We start from the raw sequence: 12349 nt of genomic DNA on the forward strand, positions 1-12349 counted from the left end.
AAAAAATTCAATATTGGAGACTCGTGATGTCTAACTCTAATCAGATCATTAACTCAAAACAGCTGCAAAGGTTTCCTGAGCCTTTAAATGGTGTCTGTCTGGTTGTAAAAAGCTGCTGTTCACAGACTGCTGAATCCAAGCACATTAATGGAAAGTTGAATGGAAGGAAAGAATGTGGTAGAAAAAGGTGAAACGAAGTCCATTCAAGAATTTGGGGAGATTCACAAAGAGTGGACTGCAGCTGGAGTCAGTGCTTTAAGAGTCACCGCACACAGACGTCTCCATGAGCTACAACTGACGCGTTCATTGTGTCAAGCCGCTCCTGAACCAGAGACAACGTCAGAGGTGTCTCACCTGGGCAAAGGACAAAAAGGACTGGACTGTTGCTCAGTGGGCCAAAGTCGTCTTTTCAGATAAAAGGAAAGAAAATGTAGCATTTCATTTGGAAATCAAGGTCCCAGAGTTTGGAAGAGGACATTGTTTTTATTTACATTTTACAGTGTCCCAACTTTTGTGGAATTGGGTTTGTAGATAGATAGAAGACACATATATAAAACCCCACCGCTGTCTCCAGGACCCTGATCTGAGGAAGTAAGTTCTGCACATGTAGCTTTAATGCCCTTGTTTTCAGACGATATTTAAGAAAATCCTTCATATTTGTCAGTTCTATGAAAATGTCCAAAGATTTGATCAGATATTTTTTGTGCTTTAAAGATCAAGTAATAAACTTTTGGCCCTCCAGCAGGTCAGTGTAGAACAGTATCATCACAGGAAAGGTGGACAGGATGAGTGTGGAACGATAGAAGGATGAAAAGAGGAATGTAAACTGGTGTTTAGGTCTGGAGTCCAGTAGAGGGCAGTGTGAGACTGTCAGCAGCACAGTGCAGAAGATCGTGCGGATAAAGATCGAGAGCTCAGAACCCTAAGACCCTAAACCAGAGATCAAATTCATGTCAATTGCTGAAGTCTCACAACGAAAAATAGAATAAATCCTGAAAACATCCAGTTGTGTGAATCTCATAGGAGTGGAAATGAGAGAGCATCTCGGCTCTCTCATTTCTGAGAAGACCAGAGTAGATTCAATTCCTGTCAGTCAACAACATGGAAAACAGATGCTACAATGGTTTACGTGGTTTTGTGTTTTTCGATACATTTCTCCTCACCACAGCTGTAAAAGCTGTAAGTAAAAGCCTCAAGTACAATTTTTTACCCCAAATCCATTTTGTATTTATTTCTAAAATACACTCTTCCCATTCATTTAAACTAGGAGACTCAAACCATGAAGGTCTGCATTACATGGGTGTGGAGATCTTAAGTAGCCTGCTGTAGAGCTCTGACCTCTTCATCTTATTGAACATGATGAATTAGAACACTGTCTCCAGCCCAGGCCTTCACATGAGTTGGAATGGAAGATCTCCTGATATAAACCTCCAACCCCATTGGAGACCTTTGAGATGAATGTCTGCACCCCAGGCCTCATCTTGCCTACATCACTACCTGACTTTAGGAACACACCTGTGGCTGAATGAAGCTCCAGAAATATCCACAAAATCCAGTGGAACATCTTCCCAGAAGGATGGAGATCTTGTGGAATGTGATGTGAATTTTTGCTCACATCACACTCAAAACCAGATATGCTATCTAACCTGCTTAGCATCATCAGCTGTTCAGTACATATTTAAGTACAGGAAGAGGAAAAAAAAAAAAATCAGTCTATTATGGTTTCATCTGTATACAAGAATTAACACAATTTAAAATACTTCCTTTCATGCATCCCGCTGAGATCCGGCTGCTGATTGGAGGAACAGAGCGTGTCACGACGGATCTCGCTCTCCCCTACATATTACAGCATATAACCCTGGTCAGAGTCAGCGTTTCACTTCCAGACGTGGAATGCGAGATTGTGGACGTGTGTATGCACAAAACGACGTCCCTGCAGTCTGAGTGACTAAAAAAAAATAAAAATAGACGTCGTAACCCTGCGGAACCTGAAAACAACCGGGATTGAGTATCACCACAGGGGTCCAGAGTATTAATGCTAAAATGGCTTTGATCCGAAACGTGAACACTTGAACAGCAATGCAAACACGCATCACTCAAGTGGACCACCTCAACATCGCTATGACACGACATGTAAACAGATTAAAAAACAAACAAAACAACCGGCATTGAAAATTTACATTCAATAGGTTACCACTGGACCACATTCATGATCCAATGGACTGGTTTTGGTCCCGTAATAAAATGTTATATACACACATAAAAATATATTAATTATTAATGATTATTATCCATATATATCAATATCTTTTAGAAATAGAAAAAGCTCTCAGAAATCAATCGGCTTTCTTTTGTCTTCCTTTGAAAGCGTCCATGAAGTTGAAGGCTCCGAAGTACATGCCCAGGATCACCACTTCCTTAAACGGCATGAAACTGGAGAAGAGAAAGAAAAAGTGTTTTTACATTTTAAAATGCTGGAAAAAAGTGCAGTCATATGTGGTTCTTCCTCAAACTGTTACCACAAAGTCGGAGGCACATAATAGTACAGGACGTTTTAAATGTGGGAGCATGAGATTTAGCTTTTAACTAAAGTAGGAGACTCAAACCTGTTCCAGTGGAATTAAAATAAAACAGTTAGAGATGCTAAACAGCTTCTGGCGAAGGCCTTGCATATCTGAGCAAGACAGTAGTAGTAGTGTTCAGGTGATAAACTGGCCTGCAGTCTAGGCCTTTCACCATTTGCTGCATCATGAAATGAAAAACACAACAAAGAAAACCCAGAACTGTTGATTCAGCTAGCACTCTGTATCAGACCCATATGGAACAACATTCCTCTCCTAAAACTGCTGCACAGTGGTAAACATGGTCCTGTCCCAACTTTTTTCAGCATTCTTCAAAATGATCTTATTTACCATCAAAATGTTATATTTACAGTTTAAACTATGGATATGTTTTTGGGTATGTCCCAATTTTTTGGGGGGAACTGGGGTTGAATATATATAAAAAACCCACTTTTAGTACAACTTCTTGTGCACATCCCTCTAACAAACACACAGTGGGATCACATGCTAAATAATCCTCCATGCAACCACCGTTTTAATGATCTGAGCAGCTCACGGTCTTGGGATTCCACTCCTCCAACACCTGCCCGTCCACATTACTGGGATAAAGCCTCAGCCTCAGGGTTCAGATACCCTGCTGTCCAAAGAACAATAGTGTCACCGCTACCTTGTGATTACACGGCTGTTTTTGTCCTGCCAGACAAAAGACTTCTCTTGAGGAGGCCTGGATGACGTGTGAGAAAATGAGAAAGAAGGTTCTGCGGAAGCTAAGAAACAGATCCCGCTCCTGTAAGTCTAGTCTGACGAGAGCTTGTTTACAAAAAACACCCTAGGAGAACAATTGACATTTTAATGCCTTTTAATGAGCACAAACGTTAACCCTTGTTTAATCAGGCGTGCCTTGATCGAATCTTTTCATAATTATATATCAAGTTCATCGCGGGAACAGAAAAGAGAAAATGTTCTATATGAAATAAATCACTCATGTACACACTTTCATCCCAATGCTCTGCCTCTGGATGGGGTTCTGTTCAACTCGAGACACTCTGTGAAGCTGAAGATGGGTCCAAATGAACAGCCGAAAGATTCATAAAGTTACTGAGAAACTCCAGAACTTTGAGGAGAGATTTGTGACTGGAATTAATAATCAACAGTCTTGAATCATAACAACAACTACAATGATGGAACTGCAATTAATGGACATTGCGTGTTGAGGATAGGTTTCCTCTTAAAACTGGTTCCTCTCAGGGTTTCTTCCTCATATATTCTCAGGGTTTGGTTTTTGTTTTCTTCCCTCACCACAGTCATCACTGGCTCGCTCATTGGAGATCAAACTTACAGGCACTAAATGTATACATTTATTTATAAAACTTTATAACTTCTCTATAAAGCTGCTTTGAGACAATGCCCATTGGGTAAAAAGCTCTACAAATAAAAATTTTGAGCAAATATTGTATATATCTGTATCTAAATGCATAGTTTGTGGTTGTTTTGGAGAAATCTAACATACATAAGTCCATACTAAAAGACATGAAACTCTGGAGACTCCTTCCATAAATCGGGAAAACTGCAGAATCCTGGAATTCATTGGAGTTCGGCAGAAATGAGTACAACCCTGTGAAACCAGTGCATTATGTCCATGAACATGGTTCTAAAATGACGTGTAAACACCAGAACCTCTCAACTCGTAGCATTTTATAGACACCCTTATCCAGAGCGACTTACATTTATCTCATACAAATACAAACAAATCAACAGCTATGGTGTTAAGGGTCTTGCACAGGGGCCCAGAAATGCAGCATGGTGTTGCTGGGATTTGAACTTACAACCTTCAAATTCAAAAGTACAATACCCTTACTGGTAGCTTTTTATATATTTGTATATATTTATATATATTCTATTCTATACAGTCTCAATAAGCATTTTAACTTCATGTCGTACTCTTAATGAATGCGTATGCGACAAATTAAATTTGATTTGAGATTTGATATTTAGGTTAAGGGTCTTACACAGGGGGATTTGAACTTATAACATTCAGACCCAAGTGCAATGCCTTACGATACCACCTCCCCACTAAACCTAGAATTTTATAACTTATTTATCTCGGGGGGGGGGGGGGGGGGGGAGGTTTGGTACAATGTCCATTGTTAAACGTGCAAGGAAGATAAGAAAGAGAAGGAGGAAGATAAAGAGAAGGAGAAGTATGAGGAGGAAGATAAGGTAGAGGAGGAGGAAGAAGAGGAGAAAATAGGTAGGTAGGGGAGGAAAGGAGGAGAAAGAGTATATGAAGAGGATGAAGAAAAGGAAGAGGAGAAGTTTGAGGAGGTAAAGGAGAAATACTAGGAGAAAGTAGAGGAAGAGGAGGAATGATGAAAGGTGATCTCTGAAGTGATTGGCGTTCTAGAGCAATAAAACGCATGCGATGAGCGTTCTCATACGTCTTACCTTTTCAAGAATATTAAAAAGTTGAGGCTCCTCGGCATGAAAAGGTAGGTCTGGTCTGTCAGAATGGCGTTCGTGATCTTCTTGGCGACGTACTCTGGTTCCAGGATGGGAAGAAAGCGTGGCCATCTGAGGAAAACACATCATTATGTGTGTCAGGTGGAGAGAACCATCCTGAGGCTGTGTCTTCTCACTGAGGAACACTAAATGAAAATGGCTTGACCAAAAAGCATCGGAAAAATGGAAAGGGGAAAAAAAAAAAAACCTGGCTGCAGTTGAGAGTCTCGGTCAGAGATCCTCGACATGCATTATGAAGGTTATAAAAAAAAAAAACATACTGTGACAGGTATTGGAACATCCGACTTTCCCAAGCCATATTTGGTTCTTCTACAAACTGTTACCACGAAGATGGAGGCACACAATCATGTTGGACACCTTTAGATGCTGGAGCATGAAATGTTCTAGGAGACCTAAACCTGTTCCAGCATGACTGTACTCCTGTGCACAGAAGACCTCCATTAAGACATGGTTTACTAGGTTGGAGTTTAAACGGCCTACTATAGAGATTTCGAACCCTATTGAACTGCATCCCAGTCATCCTCACCTTCTCACCTGGATCGTTACCTGACTTTACCAACACCCTTATAGCTCCACAAAATCTAGTGGAACATCTTCGAGAAGAATTGAGATTATTATAACAGCAAATAGAGACTTAATGTGGAACAGGATGCTTAGAAAGCACACATCAAATCTAACCGTACACAAACTTTTGGTCAAACAGTATATATCTGTTGCTATAGAAACACCAATGCTGCAGTACTGTCAATGAAAAACAGTGAATGAGGTTGAATCCTGATATCTCACTTCGTGCTGCAGCCGTCGAACATCCCCGTGTTGACGAAATACGGACACACTATAGTGGTTTTGATGCCGTCGCTTCCCGTGGCTATGAGCTCCAGGGCCATTGACTCGGCGAAACCCACAGCGGCGAACTTGCTAGCGCAATAATCTGAAAGGAAAGAGAGAGAGAGAGAGAGAGAGAGAGAGAGAGAGAGAGAGTCCAAATGTTGAAAATGTACTCTATTAATGAATAAAAAATTTTTTATAGACAAATTATTGTTTGAACCTTTTTTTTTCTTTCTTTGAAATTTCACAAAAATCTGCGTACGTGCAAAAACCTGTTCAAGAAACTGAACCTGGTATTTAGTTTTTTTTTTTTTTTTACATTTTTGCCCACTGAACATTTAAAAAAAGTTCTGCATTTCATGTGTGATGTATTTAATTACTGGATCGTTGAAGGGTTGCAGTGAAACAGGTTTGCGTGTCAGTTTTACTCCTCCGGGGCAAAAATGTTCTGAACGTTCAAAAACCATTCTAACCTGCCCTGAAGCACCATGTAGTGTAGAAGTTACCTGCGAGACCATTAACACCGATCAGTCCTGCTGAACTGGCGATGCAGACCAGGTGGCCGTGGTTTTTCTTCACCATCGATGGAAGGAACGCTTTATACGTCTGCAACGGAAACTACTTTGATCAGCATTTTTTCTGTGTGTAAACTTTCACCTGTTCTTACTTCCTGTATGACTGAAAAACAGGAATGATGTGTGCAGTCGCACGGATGTAAGCGATACAAAGAATAGACCTGTTTTACACACATTTCACAACATGATGCATAACTAGAAATGGATAAAGATGATCATCTTTCAGTAAAGAAATAAATATAAATTTTTTTTTGTTGACACACTGAGAGGAAAGCCTTCACTCTGCACCACTTCATTTACATACGTTTACGCCAAAGTTACGTTTTTATTTATTTATTTATTTATTTATTTATTTATTTATTTATTTATTTCATTATAGTTCAATTTCATGACGCCAAATGTCAATCAAAAATTACTGTATTGAAAAAACAAATAAATGAAAAACATGGTAAATACCCAGAAGTGAGCCATCGCGTTAACGTGGAGTGTTTTCTCCACCAGAAGGTCTGGAGTATCCATGAACTTTTTGCCATGGACGATGCCGGCGTTGTTTATAAGGATTGTAACATCTCCAACTTCCTGTTTGACCTGGAAATAGATTTTATGGAAAATAATGCGGCGGTGAGAAGAAATGATGTTTATGTTATAATTATGTCAAAAGGAAGCTTAAGTGTGATAACGTATTTTTACTATTTATTAATTATTGTTTTTTTTATTTACTTTTTTTTTCAAATAAATACATAAAAAAATTAATAGTAAAATGCTTCAATTTATTTTATAAAAATATATTTTAACAAAAATGTTATAAAAAAAAAAACATATAATAAGTATAATAATTTAAATAATAAAAATATTTTATTATTTATTACCTTTAAAAAAAATTTTTTTTTATTTACTACAACTATTAGTTTTTTTTTAATCGTAAATCTTTTTTACATAATTACGCAACAATAAGCTTTCAATGTTTTTATATTATTAATGTTAAAATATTTAAATGTTATTTAATAATGACATCATACTGAGGAACATTTTCAGAGCAGGATAAAAGTCAGGATGATGGAGTAGTGCTCAGTGGATGATGGTACCTTCTCAGCCAGTCTGTACACCTCGGCCCGGTCACTGCAGTCAGCCTGATAGTGGTGGACGCTCCGAGCTCCTTTCTCTTTAGCCACCCGAGCCGTCTCCGTCACCCCGTCCAGGTTGATGTCCCACAGCACCAGTGTGACGTCCATGGTGGCGAACTGATGCGCCAGGATGCGCCCGATGCCGCTGCCCGCCCCTGTGATGAGCACCGTCTCCCCTTCGATGCTCTTCTTCCCCACCGGCAGAAGAATCTTTACGAAGGCCTCCAGAAAACAGTACAAAGACATCACCAGCACATGCAAGGACTCCAGGAGAAAATTCATGTTGAACACCAGAATGGTGACCTGATGGAGGAGATCCCAGGAGGATGATAAAAGCTGAGGTGAGAAAGCATGAGTGAAAACCAAACACCAGAAAGATCTTCAGGATCAAATCTTGAACATGATTGCTACGTTCTGTGGCCTAAAACCAGCTCAACGACTTTCTATCCAGCTTTCATCAGTTTCTGACGCGTTTTCATCCATTACTCACTCGCTTGTCACTTGTGCTGTACATTCTATAAATTGTGTTTAAAACCTGGTTTTGAGCTGAAAATCATCTCATTTTCACGATTTTTCACCCATGTGTGGTTCTTCTCCAAATAGTTATCACAAAGTTGGAGGCACACAATTGTGTGGATGCAGGAGCATGAAAATTTTTCATTACTTGATCTAGGAGACCCAAAACCTGTTACACCATGACAATGTCCCTGTGCACAAAGTCAGCTCCATGAAGATCTGCTTTATATGGTTTGGATGGGTGTGAAAGATCTTCTGCTATAGAGCTCCAAACCTAATAAACAATGAATGTGACCGCTGACTGCAGCCCAGGTCTCCTCACCTTCTCCAGTACCTGGCTTTACTAAAACTCTAGTGGCTGATCACCACAAGCACACAAACACCCTCCAAAATCTAGAGGAACATCATCCCAGAAGTATGGAGGTTATTAGAACAGTAAATAGGGACAAACACAAAATGCACCTCCTTCTGATCTTCTCTATACTTCTCCATCAAAATGCATAACAGCAGAAAAAGAGCTGATTTGAGACATTTGTGCAGAAGTCATAATTTAACATTAAAGTGTGGAAATATCGCGATATTTGAGACAATTGAACGGAACACCGCAAATATCGCGAGATTTGACTTCCCTTGTAACATGCAACGAAGAAAAATGTGTCTTTCTGGCGTTATTAAGCAACTTTAAAGTATTTAAATCGCATTGTTTTGGTTTCCGCACCCGAATTATTTGGGTTCATGTCTATTTAGAAGACTTTGGATGAATCCGGATGATTGTATATCTATAAACAGGAAATATCCGTTTATTGAAACGGATATTACAGCTGTTATCCGTTTCAAGGAAACAAGACAATTTCTAATTTTACAACAACATTAAGCACCATGAAGAGGGATTTAGGAGTGTGTAGATCTTACCTGTCCTGCCTGTAGGTGGAAATTCAGCCTGAAGAGCTTTTATTCCGTTCACTCACTCTACCATTGCGAAATGCAGACCAGAGTCACGTGACCGCGGATCACGTGGCCGCGTCCTAACTCGACTGCACTTCTTTTCATTTGTTCTCTTTGTTCATCTTCTCCTTCTCCTCCTCCTCCTCCTCCTCCTTCTTCTTCTCCTCCCGCTAGGGGCTGCCACAGCGGTTCCTCCGTCCTCATTTCACTCTGTCCTCTACTTCTCTCTCTTTCAACCCACCCACCTGCATGTCCTCCCTCACCACATCCATAAACCTTCTCCTGCCTGGTGGCTCCATCCTCAGCGTTCTCCTCTGCACATGAACAAACCACCCCAATCACGCTTTCTTTCACCTTGTCTCCAAAAACGACCTACCTGCATGGTCGCCTAATAAACTTGTTTCTAATCCTGTCCATCCTTGTTCCTCGTGATGAACATCTCAGCATCTTTAATGCTGCCTTTAACTCCTCCAGCTCCTGCTCCTGTCTTGATCTTCTGGGCACTGTCTCCACACCATACATCACCACCAATCACCATTAAGTTAAATTAGAGATACAAAGAAAATATTACTTTAGTAACAATAAAAGTACAAAAGTATTGGCCTTCTAATGTACGTCAGTATTTAAAGTATTATTTATTATGGCTTTCTTAATCAATTTGTATGAAAAGACTCAAATGTGACTCCCAGCACTCTGATCTCTTATAGAATGATATTAATGAGTCGAACACTGATTGAAATCTATTAGGATTATCATTAGTCCAAAACCTTCTAAATAAACACTTAAAAAAAACAAAAAAAACCCCACACACAAATAAGGCCACAGGTGTTGAGTCAGGAGTTCTTCTCTGAAAATGACGTGGTCCTCATAAAAAAAAAAAAAAGTATATCGAACAACAAACTAAAAAATTATTATAATTTATTCGCTTCAGAAGGTTTCAATTAGAATGTAATAATGACTGAACAGGCCACGCCCACAAGTTACAACGAGAGCGGAAACTCTGAGCGGCTTGTTGCTTGCTAACGTTCACGTACACATATGTGATGAAACTCCGATTGGCTCGTAGCTTGCTAATGTTCACATAGACGTACGTGCTGAAACTCCGAGCGGCTCGTAGCTTGCTAACGTTCACGTACACATATGTGATGAAACTCCGATTGGCTCGTAGCTTGCTAATGTTCACATAGACGTACGTGCTGAAACTCCGAGCGGCTCGTAGCTTGCTAACGTTCACGTACACATATGTGATGAAACTCCGATTGGCTCGTAGCTTGCTTATGTTCACATAGACGTACGTGCTGAAACTCCGAGCGGCTCGTAGCTTGCTAACGTTCACGTAGACGTACGTGATGAAACTCCGAGCGGCTCGTAGCTTGCTAACGTTCACGTAGATGTATGTGATGAAGTTGTTATAGCGGTGTGTGTACAGGGATTCAGATTCATTGCACGCACACAAAACACAGACGAAACGCGAGCTCGCGCCTTGAATTCCTGCAGACTGATGATTTTATTGTACTCTGAACAAGCAATCGATTAGAAATGACTGGAACACATCAGGAGATGAACGCGAGATACACACCATCTTCGACACGTCCACGAGAACGCGTACACACCCGGAATTTAAAAAAAATGTCCGCTGGATTTTGACGCTGTGATCATCGTGCTTGAGATCTCAGTCTGTACGGACAATCAGGGATGTACAGACAGACATTCACATACACACACACACACACACACACACACACACACACACACACACACACACACACACACACAAATTACTGAACAGAGACACACAGCATAATTAAAGATTTATACACATTAGCGATAAAGTGACACTCGAGGCTCTAATTTCATTTGATTCTGCATCATATATATGTTTTTTTTTCTTGTATTTGGAGAAATTAACACAAAAATAACATCGAATCTTTCAGTTTGCTTACAGGAACAGTTTAAAGGATCATCCGTCACCTGACGACCTTCTCTATAGCAAAAGCAAATTAAAAAAGCAGAAAGAGAAACGACTCGGAACGTATGAATCGGTTGGTATATCGATAATAAATTAGCATGAAGTCGTAAGCTGTGCACACGCTTGGGATTGTTTTGCGACGACGAGAGTCCATTTTGAATCGCGGCACCATCTCCTAATCCATGAAGCCACCGTATCTCTTGTGCGTCTCCGGCAGGACGTTTTCCGCTCCCTCGTCCTCCCAGCGTTTGTGAAGGCCGTAAGGTTTGGAATCGTCGAGCCACTGCGGTCTGCCCACCCTGCGCATGAAGCCTCCATAGCGCTTCTGGAGCTCCTTAGCCGGCTCTTTGGCCTTCAGGCCCGCCCTCAGGATCTCCTTCAGGATGTTCAGCTCCTCCTCGTTTAATTTGTCAGATTCGTCATTCGTGAGGTCTTCGGAGTTCTTCTTCATCATGAAACCGCCGTAGCGTTTCATAAAGCCGCCATATTTCTTGGCCAGAAGGTGCTCGGTGCTGTCAGGCTCAGGTTTCTGGTCCGCTGTGGAACGCTCATCTTCGTTCAGGGCGTTCCGGCAGAGGCCAAGTTTCCTCAGGTCCACGCTGCTTCCACACTCCAGGGTGCAGGGCTGCAGAGGGAATACACATGTGAAGATACTTCAGAGAAGTATTAGGAAGTTGTGCAGAGAGAATTTCTTTATGGAGACGGGCATTTTTAATTGAATTCATGTCGAATTATTATCAAATCATTAATATTCAGCTTCGATATACAATTATTACGAATGATCTAATTATTATTATTCGATTATTATCATCGATGTACTGGCCCCGCCCTGCTCACTTATTATTATTTTTTGTAACAGGTGTGTGGCATCTGGATGGACTTGTAAATATCATCTAAGATGGTGTGGCCTCTTTGATTGTCAGTTCCGGGTTAAGAAGGTCTGACCTGTTTTACTGTCAGGTCCAAGTTAAGGAGGTGTGGCCTGTTTTACTGTCAGGCCCAAGTTAAGGAGGTGTGGCCTGTAATACTGGCAGGTCATAGTTAAGGAGGTGTGGCCTGTAATACTGTAAGGCCCAAGTTAAGGAGGTGGGGCCTATTATACTGTCAGGCCCAAGTTAAGGAGGTGTGGCCTTTTTTGCTGTCACTAACAGGTAATTGAGGTGTGACCTGTTTGCCTGTGAGTTTCGGCAATGAATAGAAGTGACCTATGTTCTTGTAAGTCCCTGGGAAAAACAGCAGACTTTGCCCTTTTTTCAATGCTAGTAAAGTGGGTGTGTCCTTTGTGTCAGCGAGTAGGGGGCGTGGCCTCTG

General features: G+C 40.8%; 2 protein-coding genes across 3 annotated transcripts in view; both read right to left on the bottom strand.

Moving 5' to 3' along the window:
• Positions 1-475: 475 nt before the first annotated feature.
• On the bottom strand, positions 476-9167 carry sdr16c5a (short chain dehydrogenase/reductase family 16C, member 5a). Of its 2 annotated transcripts, none has more exons than XM_083525216.1 (7): positions 9037-9167; positions 7570-7944; positions 6941-7072; positions 6416-6515; positions 5868-6012; positions 5007-5132; positions 476-2433 (listed from the first exon to the last, which is right to left on the bottom strand). In XM_083525216.1, exons 2-7 carry the CDS (start codon positions 7888-7890, stop codon positions 2337-2339), a joined length of 921 nt encoding a protein of 306 aa, XP_083381342.1. In that variant the 5' UTR covers positions 7891-7944; positions 9037-9167; the 3' UTR covers positions 476-2336. The 2 variants fall into 2 exon arrangements, with proteins under 2 accessions (XP_083381342.1, XP_083381343.1); XM_083525217.1 differs by having other exon boundaries at positions 7570-7911; positions 9037-9146.
• A 1393-nt stretch (positions 9168-10560) lies between these two features.
• The window catches only part of penka (proenkephalin a), a 5372-nt gene continuing 3583 nt past the window's right edge, over positions 10561-12349 (bottom strand). Inside the window, exon 3 of the mRNA XM_083525364.1 lies at positions 10561-11663. Coding sequence (XP_083381490.1) covers positions 11214-11663 — 450 coding nt within the window. The 3' untranslated portion in view covers positions 10561-11213. The remainder of the gene's footprint in view (positions 11664-12349) is intronic.

The sequence above is a fragment of the Silurus aristotelis genome (assembly GCF_946808225.1).
Source record: "Silurus aristotelis genome assembly, chromosome: 22".
Classification (NCBI taxonomy): Eukaryota; Metazoa; Chordata; class Actinopteri; order Siluriformes; family Siluridae; genus Silurus; species Silurus aristotelis.